Raw genomic sequence first — 19,605 nt, 5'->3', positions numbered from 1 at the left:
AGAGACAGTTTCAGGAAGTAATGGTGCATTGGGGAAATTGCTCACTATCCTAACTGTGGTGGTGCCTACACAAATCTATAAATATGTCAAAGTACAAAGAACTCCACATCAAAAGTAAGAAGTCTCAAATTGTAGTTATCCCTGATAGTAATATTGACTATTCAATACTCCAAACATTTCATTCATAGCAGTTAAGGGCAGTAATGGAAATATTAGTTCATTTCTAAATAAGAGCAGTTATGTTGCAAAAAATATTACTAACTTAGCTGTTAAGGTCCTCAACAATTGCCGGTTGCCTGATTCTGTAGATATCACAATGCTTTACCTATAAAACCAGTAAGTTATTCTCTAAAAGTATTAGACAAGCCACAGTTATTTGACTTTATTCTAAATCTAAATCCATTTTTTTTAAAAAAAGACCTTGGTATTTTCCTTCATGTATTTTCAGAGCTTGGAAGACAATCACAAAACCAAAATGTGATCTCTGAAAAGTGCAAGGTAGAAGTTCGTCATTAGTGACAAGGACCGGGAAAGGTGTACAGTCAAAAACAACCTCCTGAGGAAGTGTGCAGAAAATGGAGATTCGAGGCCTGAGTGACAGCCAAGATTGTGTCTTGATGGCAACAGGGACTTCACAACAGGAAATGAAATGATGGTATTTGTGCTTCAGGAAGAGGAAACATGGATGACAACAAACCATCGGCCAGGAAACTATTTAGGAGGGCCAGCCTGAGAGGTGAGGGTAAGTACAGGGAGCACTAGTGCATATGAACCTACCATTGAAAGCGGGGTGGGGTCAATTTTAGGAGGGCCAATACAGACTAAGAGGAGTGATTATTAAATATATTTTTAGGGTTCCCAGCCTGTGAAAATGAGGATCACAGAAAGAGCTGTTGGTTTATTCAATGATTTTCTCTTTATTGAAAGAAAGACTCATCAGTCATTTTAAAGAGTTAGTTTGAAGTGATGGTGGAACTGTAAATATTCTGTAGATACATGAAAAGATGGGATTCTACTGGGATGGGACACAACAAACTTGTACCTCAAAAGGACAGAAGCGATAGTTGAAAGAAACTAAACATGATATAAAGATAGAATCCAGATGAACAAACATGTTGATAAAATCCATTTGTGCCATTTGACTAAAAGTATTTTGACAAACATGAATATTTGATTAAATCCATAAATTCCTGCTATGAAAGTACATTATAAACATCTGTGTTGGTATCACTCCATCCTAAAAGAAACCTTATGCTAGATTTATCTTCTACAAGGTATTTAGTCTGTGTGCATTATATAAAATGATGATATCAACTTTGGCCAACCAAGAGAAATATTTGTGTTAAATTTGAGCTTATAGGTAGCAACATCAGAATACTCTAGAAATGCAACAGAAGCCAGACCCATTTTCCCTTCTATTTTCACAGCATGTTCTACACTCCATAGTTTGTTCAGCAGAAATACTAACATAACTGCTGATAATGCTAGCCAATGGTATTTTTTTCCAGTGGCATTTATTATGAAACAATCCTGGCAAATGAAAGAAAACAGCACACACTACTAATATTTTGGTAGAATTATGTGTTTATGCTAGCACTGTTAACAAGAGAGATGTAAGCATCCAACAAGCACAGAGGAATGCTGCTGATGTAAATGAATATTTACTCAACATCTAGTTCTTTCTTCCTTCCAATAAGAAGATGACAAAAAGCATTCTAATCTTGGAATTCTACCAGCTTAATATACCAACAAATGGAACCCTTAATGTATGTTACTGGGGGCTAAAGGTAGCAAGGGAAGACAAAGTGATGGATTTTCATGGAAAGGAAAAGAAACTTTTCACTGAAACAGGGAGGAAGGGCATACAAATCCAGATTGAAAAGAAAATAAAATATTGTCAAATGGTTACTGAAGTCAGCTGGTTGCAAATGGCATAGCCCTAAACTGGCTTTTTTCCCCTGTCCTTTAGATACACCCTATGTCTTCAATACTACATCTTCCCAACAAGCATATGACCATACTACCAGGCAGACAAGGCAAGATGATGACTCTGATTGGGCTTTAAAAGCATCACCGTTAACAGAAACATCAAATGTTACTAAACTGCATAAACAGTGACACTGGTGTTCAAACGTATCTTTGTATATTCTTCCTATCATCCTATTCTAATCATGGAACAGAAAATCAGGAAAATCCAAACAGCTAGCTAATGCTTTTCAAGAACGCCAAAATCATAAAAGACAAAGGCTGATTGGAGGAGACTAAGAAGCCATATGAATCAGATGAAATTTGATATTCAAGACTAGATCCTGGAGCAGAAAAAAAAAGGACATTAATGGGATGACTGGCAAAATCCAAGTAAATTCTGCATTTGAGTAACACACACACACACACACACACACACACACACACACACACACACACACACACACCATTTAAAAGTATGGATAGGGCAACTTCAGCAATAAATCTGTTACCAAGACTGATTCTCATTTTCTAGGACCATATCACAATTATGTAAGATAGTAACATTGGGAGATGTGAAGAATCCTCTGTACAGTCTTCACTGCTCTTCTGTTCATTAAAAATTCTTTCAAAATTAAGAGTTTAAAAGATGTTAAGATTTTGATGGTTGCTTGGGTAGCAGATTACCTCATGCAAATCAATTCCAAATTTCATGTTTCAACCTTCCAATCCTTCCAGAAAACTTTAAGTATCTAACTGTGCCCTGCTTACTGATGCCTTTGCTCATTTTGTTCCCATGTGGCCCCCTTGTTTCCCAGATAAACACATATTTGTTGCTTAAACACTGTCCTCAAATGTGACCTCTCCTTGATTCCCAAGGCAGAATGAGACATTCCTTGTAATCAATTTTTAGATTCCCTTCTGCAAATCCCTGTTTTAGATAAGGTACTGAATACAGTCTGTATAAATTAATAACTAAAGCCAGGCTATCAGGGTTGAAATCCCAGACCCAGCTCCTATCAGCTGTGTAACTTTGAGCAAATTACTTAATTCTCAAATTTTCCTACTTTAATAAAATGGAACTAGTGATATCTCATGAAACTGTTATGATAACTAAATAAATTATTGCAAATAAAGCAATTTTCAGAGGGCCTGGCTCCTACAAATGTTCAGTAATTATTAGCTATCAATATGGCAGTCACATGTCCTTAGACTGAGGATGTCTGAACAAGAACCATGTATAATTACCTTTTTGGGTGAAAATTCCCAGATCTTAATTCAAATCTTACCTTCTCCATTTCTTGATTTTGGACTTGCTTGGATAGTTGTGGATGTTTAATTATCTCTGGCCCTTTAAAAACATTTAATAGGGTAAATGGAGCAAGGCAAGCCCAGTCAATAAATATTAGTTATTATCATGACTATCTGGCAAATCTTAGAGTTGGCATTTGCATGTTGAATTCTTTGACAAATGAATGAGTGAATTAATCAGTCAGAACTATGGGTTATCATTAACAACTAATGATAGTGCAAACAGAATTTATTCCTTTGACACCCATGCTCTGTAACTTTGGCATGCCAATTTGAACTAAAGATGATTGCTTTGGTTCATTTGTTTGGTTCAGCTCCAGCCTTTTGGAAGGATCTCTAGGGAGGAGATGGGAAAGTTCTAAGGACAAGCAGTATTGCACAATGATACTTTTATGGTAAATGAGCCTTGCCTGAGCTATAGGTACTGCTAAGTGAGGAATATGTTTAAATTCTCGAAAATATAAGATAAATCAATAATAGCTCTCATTAAATGAGCAACTATTCCAGGGAGAGGAGATAAAGTATTTTTAAAAGATTAATTTAATTTTTATTTATGTATGTTTGTGTGACTTTCTCTCTCTCCCTCACATCAGATTACATATGACTAGAGTTATGGGCAGTTGTGAGCCACTCAATATGGTGCTGGGGAATGAACTTAGGTCATCTAAAAGAGCAGTCCCAGGATTCAGAGTCTTAATTACTTCTTTGTTCTAACTGAAACTAAAGAACATCCTATTTTGTCATTTACTCATGAACCCATATATCTGACAAAAATCAGATAGCATTCATTTTAATACAACTAGAAATGCAGAACCCAAGCTTTACAACTTAAATATAGAGGAAAAACTGCACTGCGTTGTAGTTCCTCAACTGCTACATCTTTTCCAGCAATTTCCAAAACCAAAATTGTATCTTACAATAGTGATTTACATTTGCCATAGCACTGTGGCTTTTTCACCCCAGAAATATGATAAAATCTACTTGTATCTTCCTATAAAAACAATTCAGAATAAATGTTAGTAAGCAATTAAAACAAACACTACTGCACAGCCTCTCACACTCTCAACTACACTATTCAACTGTTTTAATGACTTTCCACAAAGCCAGTGCTATCATATCCCCCTTTCACAGTTAATAGGTTGAAAGAACTGAAATTTAGAATGCTCAGTGGCACTGGGATTTAATCCCAAGCTTAGATATCTCTTAGGTCTCTGGTTATTTTGTCTCTTTGCTATGCTTTTGGTTAGTGACGATTTTGAGTAACTACTTTTAAATGTTGCTATTTGTGAACCTATGCTAACATATTTTGGGGTTCTGCTATTACTGTTCAGGGAAACTTTGCAGAAGCTCATGCAGATCTTGTGCTGCTGTGATCCATCTCTAATGCACATTCTGTTACATGCCCAAAGTGCAGGCTAGTCAAAACCCCATGGCAGGAAGAAACCACAGCAGATACTCTTCAGCTTCACCTCCTTTAGCTTCCAGCAGATAAAAGACCACAAATTATTTCTCGTTTCCCCTACCAAAATATGGAATCTATTTCCCTTGCCTTTGAGTTGCCTGATCCTGTCACTCCCTTTGACCAAATACCAGGGATTACTCATACAGTAAGAAAACCCAAAGCATATGGAGAAACATCCAGACACTAGACAGTAAACGAAGCCAAGTGAACTTTCCACGCCTCCCTCTCAAACCCAAGCAGAAAGTAGGCAAGTGACTGAGCCCAGCTGATGCCACTGGAAGAAGCAGAACTCCCCAGCTGAGCTAGAATCTAATTACACACACACACACACACACACACACACACACACACACACACACACACACACACACACACAGCTCAGATATGGGCTGATTTGTAATGCAAATAGTCTATCAAGGCAATTTTAACCTTCCTAATGCTGACACCCTTTACTACAATTACTCAAGCTGTGGTGACACCAACTATAAAATTATTTTTGATTCTACTTCATAACTTTAAACATGCTTCTGTTATGAATCATATTATAAATATATCATATGCAGGATATCTGACATGTGACCCCTATGAAAGGATTGTTTGACCCCTAAAGGGGTCATGATCCACAGGGTGAGAACCACTGGTCTATGGAAATAGCTAACTGAAACACAGGTGGAACATCCTGAGAGGTAGTCTATACTTCCCATCGGTCCTGATGGAACTTCAGCCATCCCCTTGTCCACAGCTACACCTGTGTGACACAGCTTCATAATGCCATTTCCTTCTTTTCTGTTTCAAACTGTCTTCTTCCTTCCTGCTTCCTGATGTCACCTTCCAAATCAACTGCATTCGCCCACATCCTGTCTTTGAGGGAATTCAAACTAAGACACAGAAGTTTGGCTTCTACAAATTTTTGAAAACTTCTATCTTCATGGAATACTTTATCCCACTGCTTCTAATATAACCAAATTTTCGTTTCTATTTACAAACCAAGATGCTACTGTGAAGTTAAAAATTGTGCATATATTAAACAAAAACATAATTTTTAAAAGTTGCACATTTATCTAAAAACAGATATGACACTGGTAAATTGTGACACTAAACTCTGGACAAAATCTTTTCAAATAAAATGAAAATACTAAGCTTTCGGTTGTAAAATTATTTTATAGAAAGTCAGTTGTTTAATTGAAAGGAATCTTTGTGTGCTAAGCTAATTTTTTTTTAACTATCTAACTTTCTTGTTCAACGAATTTTTCTATAAACTCACTTTATAGAATGGCTTTACATACAGTCAGTGAACATTCACATGAGTTATAATCTACCATTTCATTATATAACTTAGAAAGATAAGAAGGAGAATGAAATACAGAGCAGAATTTTAAATATTTTTATATAAAAGGGCACTTCTACATGAGAAAAGACTAAACGATCATGACTCATTAACTCCCCTGCATCCAGCTGTCACCAAAGAGAACAAAATTCACATTAATATTTAAAATTCTGCTATTTTTTAAACTTGTGACTCTAAATGATTAATTTCATGTAACAAAACACTGATCATGAAACTAAATACTTGATTATTTTTCTGACACTTTCCAGCATATGAGAAAAAGTAATATAGGACTGGGGGTGTATGTTTCTTAGTTGATAGACTGCTTGACTTGGATTTGTGAAGCTCTGGGTTCAAATTCCAGCACTGCACAGGCCAGGAATGGTTGTTCATTCCTGTAATTTCAATAATAGAGAGACAGAAACAAGAGGATCAGAAGTTTAACATGACATGTACAAGGGAATCCTTGGCAACATATCAAGGGCAGCCTGGGGTATGGGAAGTTATATGGGGAGAATGTAGTAAGGAGCAATATATTTCCAAATTCATCATAAATTAAGGGCTGGGATATACAGGCTTTTTGCCTAATATGCGTGAGGCCCTAGGTTCATTTGCAAGCACTGCAAATAATAAAAACACAAACAGATTAAAGCACAATTATTGCAGCGGAATAGCAGTATACTAGCTGAGTGCATGCCTCAGAGCTTCTGGAACCAGTTTTTACCAAGTTTGAAGACCATCTCCATGTCACCTTTTGTGTCTGTTTCCTCAGCATTTTGACAAACAAATTTGGACAACCCAGTTTATTAATAGTATATTAGTGTTAAAACCAGACTCTGCACACCTCTTTAGAGGTTTGCTACAAGACCAAGAGCAGTGTTATCATAGAACATGAATAGCATATTTTTCATTGAGCTTTCATAAAAATCATTAAAAGATGATTCATGCTGTTAACTCCAAGAACTTCAAAATACTTAGTTCTGATCTTGCATTTCTATGGTTTTCAAAATGTCTTTGCATTAATAGTTTTCTTCAGTTTCAAGTTTTCTTCAATTCTGAATTTGACAGATTCACATGACAAAACCTTCATATTGGTGCTCACCAATTTGTTATTCCTAACAATAATAGTAGATGGGTGGTTATTTGTATAACAGGAGAGGTAGAATTTATTTGTAGCATGACACAGGAACACTGTTAGGGTAGTTCGAAAGAGAAGTAACCCCCATAGGCTCAGATATCTGAAAACTTAGTCCCCACTGGGTAGTGCTGTCTGGAGAGGTTATGGCAAAGTGCAGCCTTACTGGAGGAAGTACATTTCGGGAAGCAGGCTTTAAGAACTTAAAGCCTCACCCCATTTCTAGTTCATTCCCTCTGCTTCGTGCTTATGGATGAAAATGCTATCACCTTCTGCTCTGCCTACCTGCTGCCATACCTCCTGCCATGATGGACGCTTAGTCCTCTGAAACCGTAAGCCCAAGTAAACTCTCTCTTCCTTCTATAAGATTCGTTTGATCAGTGTTCTATCACAGCAACAGAAAAATCACTAATATAACTGTCCACAATACCAGGAAAATCTTCTGTGTCCATTACCAGCTACCATAGCAGGAAAAATACAAAACTCTTCATTTTGGTTATAGATTATTGGCCATAAAGTTAAAGTGCCATAAATGGGATTGAAGTATCACATAGGTGTCTTAACAGGATAGAATTTTAAAAACCCCATCCCCAGGTATTCCATTTATTTATATTATAGAATACTAAACTCCATCTAAAAATGCTAATAGGAATTACAATCAGATTTTTTTATGAACAAGTATCTTTTGCATCTGTTATCGAGTTTCTTCCAAGACTTTTTAAAGACAAAACACCTGGTAATCAGACATTGAAAACCTGTCAATGTTCACACACCTGAAACACACCACAGTCTCAAAATCAAGACTCTCTACTACACTACTCAAGTTAAGACTTTAGGTGAGCACTTAATTGGCTTACACTCATCCATTCTCTTTATTTTAGTTCTCCCATACATTACGTCCATACTGCATACCCTCCTTTTACTTCCCCAGTCCCTGAACCCCCCCCCCACATTCTCCTTCCCCAGATCCACTCCTTCTCTCTTTCCCTTCATAAAAGAGCAAGCTTCCCTGGGATATCAACCAAACAGGGCAAAACAAGTTATGATAAGAATAGACACAAATCCTCATATTGCAGCTAGACAAGGCACCTCAGCAGGAGGATTTTAAGCAAAGCATCTGAGTATAGAGACACTATCTCAACTGAGTGAAGCTGCCTTGTTATTCTAGAGAGATGTCGGTAAGATGAGCTACAAAAACAATGTCAGCTTGGTCTCATGTGATAATAGTAGCATAAGGAAATGAGAACACATAGCCTTGAAGAGAAAAGAACACTGTCATTACCAGCTAGAGCTTCACTGACAATTATTCACTTTCCAACCTTTGAAGTATCCTACATACAAAAAAACTGTTCAGTGAGATAGGGTTTCTGTGTTTCAGAATGAAGGCTGCCCCTTGACCTATTGGCATGTGTTGGGTTACACCAAATCCACACTGCAAGTGTGTCAAATTCCTGTGTTCCAACTCACTGAGCCAAAATGCCTTGGGTGACATCTTGTTGTCCAGAACTGACCATGAAAACTGCACCTTGCTTACCAACTTGTAAAATAAATTTCCAATCACCTCCTGCTGTTGTGCCATACAGCTGCACCTACTCATTCATGTGTTGATTATCACCCATGGTGGAAAGAGCAAATTCTCAGAGCATGCAGTAGACACACAAATGTCTTTGACTAAATCAGCTCTTTAGCTTTAGTCTTACAATTTGTTGTTGGTGTTTTTTGGGGGGTGGGTTGTTGTTAATGTTTTGCATCCTAACTGTGTGAGTAGGAACATCTTCAATTTTATTTTATTTTGTCCTATTTTCCTTCCTGTGTCCTAGTCACCTTACAAGTAACTATGTCATGGCATCCTCGCCAAACCTTTCTGAGCTAAGCACCTTTGTTAGCTTCATTTGGTAGGAAAGAATCAGAGGCATGAGAAGATGGGTTTGTTTTTGGTCACAGAACAGAGAAAGGACTTGAATCCAGGCCTCCTGGTTACATCCATTTCTTTCTTTCTCCAACTAAATCCAATTACCTCTTATTCTGAGCCTCGGTGTCTTCATCTGGCACATCAGTGCTGATATTGTCCACATCCCCCATAGTTGCCTCAATAACAACAACAAAAATGGTTGCACACTCTCTAAACACTATAAATACTAATTGTACTTTCACTGAGAGTTATCATTACCCATCAACTCCCATTTGACCAAAGTAAGCAAAGACCCAATGGAAAGTTTCAATTGTAGAATTGGACTTTGTTTAGAAACCAAAAACACTTGGTAACCAAGTCCAAGATTCCCCTGGCTCAAATGATTAGCTAAAGCAGGTGTCTTACTGTAATAACGCTTAAGTAGCCATAGCTATTGTCACCTAATGCTTGTCCTTTCCCTTCTCCTGCATTTTGTTCTCAGAGCACTAGCTGGTACAACTGAAAGATGAAGTTTCAGAGTTACAAGCTGAGAATTGATCCAATTCACACTTCAGCTCTTGGTCCAGAGCTACAGAAAGAAAACACATTATTTTGTTGTTCCACAAGGCCACAGAACTCAGTTCACTCTATCTTTCCAAAGAAGTCTGGGGCTCAGCTTTCTCCTCTTGGGCCTATCAACATTATCACTTACAAAGTGGCTGTTTCTCAAAGTCCTTCCTGTTCTAATACTTCCTGAAGGTCTTTGGCTGTTAATGGCTCTAGTGAGATATGGCCAGGATATTTTTCACAAGCACAAGTAGCTGTGGTGCTTCTTTTAAATATCTGCCATTTCTGAAAAGCAATCATTTTAATAGCTTCTCTGTGCTTGATTCCAAAGTTAATAAGCAGTGCATAGAATTTCCATGGTAACCAATGTCAGAAAATCCCAGAGGAAGCTGTTGACTCCTCTACTGAATCTTCCGAAGCTGTTACAACTTCCCTTATGGCATCTTCAAAGAAAGCATGCAAAATACTGTTCTCATACATTTGTGTTTACTCTTATAGAAAACATGACATAGCAGCAATGCTTGGTGTATTTTCTGAAAATAACGAGCCCCATCCTTTTCCTTTGGCTAAATTTCAATTCACAGATTGGACCATTAGACCTTCTAAAGTATATATTGGATGATTTTTAGTGCATCAATAGGGTTGTACAGCCATTGCCTATATCTAGTTTGTGATCACTTTCATTGCCCTAAAAAATGATGCCTACCAATCAGACATCAATCATCATCCGTCCCTCCTGTCAACTTCTAGCAATTACTAATGTACTTTCTATTTCTATTTACCTATTCTGGATATTTCATCTACATGCAATCATACAACTAGTCATCTTTTGCAATGGGCTCCTTCTGTTTAGCACAATGTTTTCAAGTTCACTCATGTGTAGTATGCATCAGTAGTTCATTTCCTTTGTTTCTGAATAATCTCCTTCTGTGTAGCTAGGCTATGTTTTGTTTTCCATTCATCAGTTGATAAATGGTTGGGTTGATTCCATCATTCTGCTCACATGAATAATACTGCTCTGACCCTTGTGCATATGTTTTGGAAGGGACACATTTTCATTTCTCTTGGGTAGGCAACCAGGAGCAGAATTGATGAGTCATAGGGTAATGCTCTCTAACATGTTAAACAACTGTCAAATGGCTTTCAAAACTACTGTATCATTCTACAGTTCTGCTAGCGGCATATGAGCATGTTAATTTTTTCACATCTTGTCAACACTTCCTGTTACTGCTCTTTTCTAATTATCCTAGTGATATCTTATAATACCTTGATTTGCATCTCCCTGGTGGCTAATGAAAACATCATTCTTTACCAGCTAACAGAATAACTAATTTCAATTTTTACACACTACATTCTAGGTATTTCTTCCATATTATCACATAGTGGCAATCATAATCCTACTCTAGTTAGTTAAGTAATAACTTAGTACAAATACAGTAAACTATAGAACAAGATGTTTTCAAAAGCATGTCTCCAGGACCTGGGAGAACCAGTATCAACACACAGACTTTCTCAATTCTTGAGTATATTCTTCTATGAAACTTATTGTCCTGTATGTGAGAACCATATTATAAGAATCAGTAGCTCACTGAGGAAAAATAAGTTCTTGGTTTTGCAAATACACCAGAGTGTGAGTTTATTTATCTGATCATAGTAACTAGTTGAGCCATATAGCACAGATGTAGTCTTCTCATACAGATGTGGAACTAAGTCACCAAAAATCAAAGGGAATAGGATGGACATAACATCTGCAGGGAACTTTCCATTAAATGATGAAATCACATCACAGAGCTTCAAGTCCAGCCAGATCTATACTTCATCTTCCTACTCACATACTCCACTCTAAGTCCCTCAAACATACTAAGTTCCCTTTTTTATGCACATGTGTGCATATTCTTGTGTACACAGATGCACATATATGTGGAAGCCTTGGTGTCAGCATCAGGAATGACATCCACCTCCTTTGACACAGGGATTCTCACTGGCCTAGAGCTCACCAATTAGGCTAGCCTAGCTATTCAGTGAACCCAGTCACCCTCCTGTCTCCATCTCCCCAGTGTAGGCATTAGAAGTTCACACCACCCCATTCAGCATTTTCCTATGTGTTCTGAGGGATCAAACTCAGGTCCAGGTGTTTAAGAGTTTTATAGATCAACTAAGCTATCTCTCCAGCCTTATATTCCCTCATAAACAGACCCTTCTCTTGGGGGGGGGGGCAAACAGAGCTTTGCCAAATAAAAGAGAAGTCTTTATCCACTGGTTTCACTTGATACATTCCAAACTGCCTTAGACCTTGTGTCCATTTGGTAACGTTTCTGTGACAAAATATCACAGACACAGTAATGGAAGACAACACATACATTTCCCAACATTTGGGGAGTTCAGCAACTCAAAGGACTAAGAAGATCAAGGTGTCTTATGGTGTTGTGTGCTTGGGGCAGGGAGCTCCTGGGGAGAAACTGTTTCTTTGCCTTTTCCAGGTTCTGGAAGCTGATGGATTCCTCAGTTCATGGTTTCTTCCTCCATATTTAAATCTAGCAGTGTAGCATTTTCAAAACCTCCCCTCCTTTCTTTCTCTCCTCCCTCTTCTGCCCCCCCTTCTATAATTTACCCTTCTGCTCCCTTCTTATGAGGAACCTTGTGATTGCATTGGGCCCACCCATATAATCCATGATAGTCTCCCATTAACAAAGTCTCTTTTGTCATATAAGGTGTAGCATTTACACATTTTGGAATTGGGATACAGACACAGAAATCTTTGGGAGCCATTATTTAATCTGCCACAGTCCCCTTATCATAACAGCTCAATGTAGTAAATAAGTGTAGAAATTTATTCACTGGACATTACTGCTTCCATGGGTTATAAGCACTGTACAGGGCAAAGTTTGTATGCTTCACAGATATTCCCAAGTCTCACTGCATAGCTGAGAAATGAGGCCCTAAATAAGTGACCAGCTTGGTTTTGCTAGACCACAGTTGCTGAAGGAGAGGAAGAAATCTAGGACTATATTTTAAAATGCACTAAAATGACTAGTTAAGTAATTAGGATTGCAGATGTGCAACACTCTTCTAATCCCAGAATTTGGGAGGCAGAGGTGATGGATCTCTGTGAGTTTTAGACCATCCTGGTTGACTACCAGGCTGCACAGTGAGAGTTTGTCTCAAAAACAAAGACTTCATTTCATAGCACTGTAACACTGTGTTCTGTCAAATATGCTTCATGAAACATTGACATGACGATAATTGTGTTATAGGAATATGAAAACAAGACAATAACAGATTCAACCGAAGGCAGGATGACCAAGCAGGAGGACACAGCAGCAGGAGTATTGGGGCCTGGAGAGGGGCCAGAAAAGAGGCATCGACAATAAGAGTGAAAAGATGTAAGGACTCTCTTGAGACATTCTCACACAATTCCATCAGATCCGTTCTAGAATGAAAAAAGTAAACATCATAAGATTTGAGAAGAAGAGCAGAGAAAACAGACAGGAGAGGAGGGCAGGGCAGAGGAGGGGAGGGGAAGAGAAGGCAAGGGAAGAAAGGAGAGGAAGAAGAGAGGAGGGGAGGGGAGGGGAGAGGAGAGGAGAGGAGAGGAGAGGAGAGAAGAGAAGAGAAGAGAAGAGAAGAGAAGAGAAGAGAAGAGAAGAGAAGAGAAGAGAAGAGAAGAGAAGAAAAGAGGTACTAAAGACCTCCAAGCCTGGTAACCATAAGCAAGCAGGAGAATGTTAATGACAACCAAAATAACTGATAGAGATAATAGACCACATTCCGAGGAAGGGGAATTTATCATTCTGCTCCAGATTTTCAGAACCTGAGCCATCCAGTGGCCACCCTGAGAAGATTTCTAGCAGGAAATATATGTCACATGCTTGCAGTGATGAGCACCCCTGGGTGATCTAAAACTCTGTAAAGATGAATGGGAGTTCTGCTTTCAGGTACTTCAATGGTTGCAAAAAAAAAAAAAACTGACTCAAATGGAGGGTAAGAAATACAGAAGTTCTTATAGTAATGGCTATATTATGGCAATTTGCATTTGTTTACAGAATGCTTGGCATGGTAGTCCCATGTGCCCCTCTCCTGAGTACCTACTTCTGCTTGTTCTGTGATTTTACATAATGCTTCTTTAGATATCAGCGTAATACCTCTAAAATATTTATTCGCATTGTACCCTCAGGCTTCAAAACTCCCAAGTTCCCCCATTCTCTACACTGAAGTTCCTCATCTCTGGCCTGACTATCCTTTCGTGATGACTCTTTGTCATGGGACTGCCCTGAACACTGCAGGGTGTTTAGCCATTTCCCTGGCCTCCCAACTAGATGTCACTAGCAGACACCCCCTGCCCCACCGTGATAGACAACATAATATCCTGCCAACAATGCACATGCCTAAATTCCTGGAACCTCTTAATACATCATAGAAAAGGGGAATTAGTTTCAAATGCAATTAAAGTTTGCTGGTCAGATGTCCTTGAAATAGTGAGATTACCCCGGATTACCCAGATGATCCCAAAGTAAGCATAAGTGGCTTGAAAAAAGTCAGATGGAGAAATGACTAGAGAAGAAGGATCAAAAAAGATAACATTGCTAGCTTTGAAGATAAAGAGAAATGGGCTGCTGGGAAATCTTAGCAGCCTTTGGAAGGAACACAGCCCCACTGGCATCTTAAATGTAGCCCTTTGGACTCACTGGAACTGCTGATCTCAAGAAGGAGAACAGATTTTTCTTGCTTTATGCCTCTAGGTTTGTGATCAGAAACTAATACAACATCACTACTAACTGTAATGCCCCAAAACATCTTCAAGATTTTCCAAATATCTCTTGAGGACAAACCCTCTATCAGGTTGAGTCCTCCGTTCTATATAGCAGAGTCCAAATTCCTTGGAATCCCGTATTAGGGCTTTCTGTGATAAACAAACACTACCCTGCCTGCTGAACGAGATCACCCAAGAGACAAGAAACCATCCTACCTGACCTCTCACTTCACAAATAGGATAAATCATCTCATCTCTGTACAGATGAGAAGAAACTCCTGCAGGATAGAGAACGTGCTTTGACCCACTTGACATTTTTATCTACGCTTATACGTATTCCTCTACAATGTGCTTGATTTCTGTTTTCAAGACATTTCTTTTTCAAAAGCCTTGTAGTTGCTACATATATTAGGTCAAAGGTATCCTAACTGGACCATCTCAAATATATTATTTCATTTAACCTCTTTTCTTCTTTGTTGAAACTCCAATGTGACCAATGCCTCTGTGCCAATACACACTCACTTTTTCCTTAGAGATAAATAACTGCCTGGGGGTGAGGAGATGGCTTACTATAAATGTGTGAGAACCTGAGTTTGAATCCCCAGAACCTACATAAGTCTGGTCACAGTAGCATATATCTATAATCTCAGTTCTCATGTTTCAAGATAGGAGGTAGAGACAGGAGAATCCAAAGTTCACTCTGAGGCCAGCTCATCTGGTTTATGGAGCTTCAAAAAACAAAGAGACCCTGACTCAAACAAGGTGAAAGGTGAAAAACAACATCTGAGGTTGTCATCTGACCTCCACCCACACACCCCTCAGCTAGACACACAAATACAAGCAAGAAACAACCTTCCATCTCCGTGTAAGTGATCTTTAAGTTAAAGATCAAATTCAACTGTTCCCAAAACATTGAAAACCTCCATGACCCTGCTGAAAAGACAGTAAGTCATCTCTTGATCAACTCTGGACCCTCACAGTGCTAATCTTTTTATAACATGCCCTCATTAAGAACTGACCCCATACTGGGACTTCTCTGCACTCATGGTACCTAGAGAAATAAATGCCTTAGACAGGAATGACCAAAAATTAGAAGCCACAGATCAAGAAATTAGTGTGATTGTGAGGTACTAAAGCTGGCAAATACCCAGTAATATAAGGGTATAATTCCAGGTCTGGTTCATAAGGATCAGGAGGGATTCCAGTTTTGAAAGAACAGATAGTATTCCATTATCAGAGGCAGAGGCAGAGTTTGGCTGCTAAAGAACACAAGTTGGCAAATCGTCATACTGTGTGTCCATGAATATGACATGGGAAACCAATTCTGAAACACATAGTAAAAAAATTTTAATGGAGTAATTCCTTATTTTGTCTGATACTTCCCAGGTTTAGGCCATAAAACAGCCATTCATAAGCATTGAGTGAGCACAAGTAATAGAACTGTGGGCATTTATGAGAAGCTTGAGAGTGGAAAATACTGTGTGACCAATTTTGTTTAAAATCACAGAATATGTTCAGAATACTAAATGCAAATGGATGTGATCCATCACTGATTAAACCTGAAAATGAGTTTTCAGCTATTCATGTGGACTTATGGGAATAGATAGAAAAATATGAAGAAACCTTAAGAGGTATATGGGGTCTGCAAGTATGGCTCCAGAGGGATCTTCATGGGTCAAAAATCAGAGGAAAGCATCAGTAATACATTAGTCTAGCTCACAATCCTTCTGTAGGCACATGATAGATGCCCAGCCTGGGATGTTACACTCAACATCACAAATGTGGTATTTCTCTGCTAAGGTGGGTCTGCTCCTAGAGAATATTTGGTAGCATCAATCAGTTTGCCATGCTACTGGGATAAAGGAATGTTGTACTGGCTAATTTTATGTCAACTTGACACAAGCTAGAGTTGTCTGAAAAAAAAGAGAGAGAACCTCAATTGAGAAAATGCCTCCATAAGATCTGGATGTATTTTCTTAACTAGTGATTGATGGGGAAGGATCCAGCCCACTAAGGGTGGTGTCATCCCTGGGCTGGTAGTCTTGGGGTATATAAGAAGTCAGGTTGATCAAGCCATGGGGAACAAACCAGTAAGCAGCACTCCTCCATGACCTCTGCATCAGCTCCTGCCTCCAAGTCCCAATACTGTTTGAGTTTTTGTCCTGACTTCTCAGTGATGAACTGTTGCCTGAAGGTGTGAACTGAAAAAAACCCTCTCCTCCCCAACTTGCTTTTTGGTCATGATGTTTCATCACAGCTAATAGTCCTCCAAATTAAGACAGGTGTTCCAGGGCACCTAGTGGGCAGAGGACAGAGCTACTCAACCCTGCAACATCCACACCAGAGAACCACTGGGACTCAGATAGCAGTACTGCCAAGGCTGAGAAACCCTGAGGCAGAACAACAAGGAAAAGTGCAAGAAGCAAGTCTGTGTGAACCAAAGTGTACTACCAAGGCCTCTGAGTAACCACACAGGGTACTCACTTGCTCCGTTTTTGCAGTCATTAATAAAGTTTCTCTCTTAGGACAAAGGACACAGCTTGCTTACAGGCAAAAGACAGGCAGTGCCCAATGGGGTGAATTTTCTTGGGGTTTGAAAGGGTTCCAGGACATTCAACCTTTGAAAGGTAACCCAGACCATTAAATTCCAGACCTAAGGGTTATATTAGGATAACTTGGCCTCTACTGAACAAAAGAACCATTGGACTTACATGCCGGGATGCTACCCAATCACCTCATATATGCCTCAAGCATAAACGGATTCCCACCCCCTGCCCACTTACACACATAAACCTTTTATGAGAAAATTTTGTTCTTTTGCTAGATGGCAATGTACTCACTCAGTTTTAACCACTACAAAAGGGGGAAAGTCACGGTAGATGAGTTCTGTGCAGACTGCCTATACACTCTGAAACGGACAGAATCCACCTAGGATTGCAGCAGCTCAAATTCGTGTTCATTGAGTCTGAGATGTTAATGGCTAAGAATGTCAGCAACTATCAAACTATCAAATCTGAAAAGTTGCCTTGCTTTTGGTGTTTCTCCTTTCCTCCTTCTCCCCCCTTTCTTCTCCTTCCCCTTCCCTTCTCTAGATCCATCTGCTAAGGTGTGTTGCTGAAACTAAGCAGGAATTTAGCTTCTCTGCTTACCAATACCAAGCCAGTTGTTTTGGATGTAATGTGGTATCTCTGCCTCAACTTTTCTTCCCACTGACTACCGCCCCGATCCAGTTCAGCAGCCATGGTAACTCTAACTCAGTCACTAACATTAACATCAGCTGATGATGTTATTTATAATCAATAATGCTGATTTTTGTAGAGTGGTCTACTAAAACAGAAAGCTAACAGTTATCTAACGCTAACAGAGCTGACAGGCTATTTTCAAACTGTTTGGCTTGGTTGTGTTTCCTTTATTTAGCCTAAATCTCCAGCAATTGCATAGTATTTCATTTCATTTCTGTAATGCTAACTGTGCTTTAAGATATTTAATTACAATTGATGAGCTCACCCTTCATTTATGGAAACAGATCCCAGGCAAACCTATAGAGTTTGTGGACTAAACTGGAAAGGAGTTGGTCGTTTTTTAACCAACTACTATTTAGTCTCCAAAAGTGTGCTGCTTTCCAAGTCCCCACAACCACAGTTTCCCAATGGCTCTATTCTCCATTCAGAACCAGAAAGCCAACATTTGAAGGAAATCAGATAGTTCCCTCTGAGTTCCCTATTTATTATTGATTCCTGATTCATGTCTATTCCAGTAACTACTAATTCTCCTTAGTGGAATTTGGGCGGATTTCCATGATATTTCAGACCCTTAAGCACAGAAAGTATTCGGCACCATAGGTATCTGAAATTACACCTTTAGGGAAAAGAAAAAATCAAAACTAGAGAAGTATAGTAGTTATTCTACCTTACCACCCAAACACACACACACACACACACACACACACACACACACACACACACACACACACACAATCTTTCAGAATAGTTTTTGAATTCTGTTGAAGAGTGTAACGGTATATGTATATCAAATTATATTTCATCAGATCATCGCAAAGAACTTAGCAATGAACCGTTTTGAGTTCCATTTTTAACACGACTCAGGTTGGGTGAGATGACCCTTTGATTGGCTGCAGCATCAAAAAGAAATCAGAACACCATCTCTTTCTCCAAGTCCCTTGACTACTTCAAAGTGAACCCTAGACTCCTCAGGACACACTCATACGATGGGCCCCTAGAGTGGTCCCATTCTGGAACCATCTAAACGGCCTAAGTCAAGCAGCTAAGGCCGGTGCCTCACTCTGTAAAAGGGACGCACTTAAAGACAGCCACCTGGAATTGCCTGAGGCATCCAGCTTTGGGCTGTGAGACACATGGCGCTGGTCCCTACCTCGGACCTCCACACGACATAAGGGTGGCTACGACTGTTAGATGGTGGCTGGAACTTCCTCTGCTGGAGCCATCTCCTAGGAGAAGCGAAGATACCATTGGGGCCTCCCCCGGAGGAACAGAGGATGCTTGCGGGACTGCGGCCACTCGCGGACCCAGCCAGGACCGAAGGCAGGTCCCAGGCCATGCTCTTCTTGAGACCACTGCGACTCAGTGGAACCTCGTAATCAAAGTGGAGGCTGCCAGAAGGTGACTTTTCTTGTGGGGTACTGGGTGTGGAGAAAGACGAGCATAAAGGTCTGGGTGTCGGGAACCGGCTAGCCCGAGAGTGCTGACTTGGGGGAGAAGACGCTGAGCGGGAAGCAAGACCCTCGGCTAGGAGCTGTGGAGAGTGGAGGCGGCTTGATGTGGAGCCCCGCAGGCCGCCCTCGGTGCCCATCTCGCTCCCACAGCCACCGATCAGGGCTGGGTCCAGGCTGCGTGTCTGGCGCAGCTTCCTTTTGGAGAATCCCTTGGCCGAGGCCGTGCCGCCCGACGCGGGCGAGGAGCAGGAGAAGACGCTGTGCAGCAGGCTCTGCGCAGACATCTCAGTAGGGCTGGGTCCGAGGGCCACCTTCTTCTCTTTTACCTCCTAGATCGCTGTAGGCTGTGACCTGAGAAAACTAGTGGCTGGAGTAGGCTGAGGGAAAGCTGCCAGGCTGGGCTAGTAGAGAATGGTGGAGGGCAGTGGCCCGTTCACGCGCCACCAGCGCGCTCCAAGTGTCCTTGCTGAGGCAGAAACAGGAGCTCCACCCCCAGCCTTCTAG

The 19,605-nt window shown here is 40.0% G+C and overlaps 1 protein-coding gene across 1 annotated transcript in view; it reads right to left on the bottom strand.

The window, feature by feature from the left end:
* Window positions 1-19,385, bottom strand: part of Arhgap6 (Rho GTPase activating protein 6) — a 520,326-nt gene extending 500,941 nt beyond the window's left edge. The window contains exon 1 of the mRNA XM_035449868.1: window positions 18,801-19,385. Coding sequence (XP_035305759.1) covers window positions 18,801-19,385 — 585 coding nt within the window. The remainder of the gene's footprint in view (window positions 1-18,800) is intronic.
* Between the last annotated feature and the right edge of the window lie 220 nt (window positions 19,386-19,605).

Source organism: Cricetulus griseus, chromosome X (assembly GCF_003668045.3).
Source record: "Cricetulus griseus strain 17A/GY chromosome X, alternate assembly CriGri-PICRH-1.0, whole genome shotgun sequence".
NCBI lineage: Eukaryota > Metazoa > Chordata > Mammalia > Rodentia > Cricetidae > Cricetulus > Cricetulus griseus.
The sequence above is the reverse complement of the archived record's forward strand: the minus strand, read 5'-3'. Positions and strand labels throughout refer to the sequence as shown.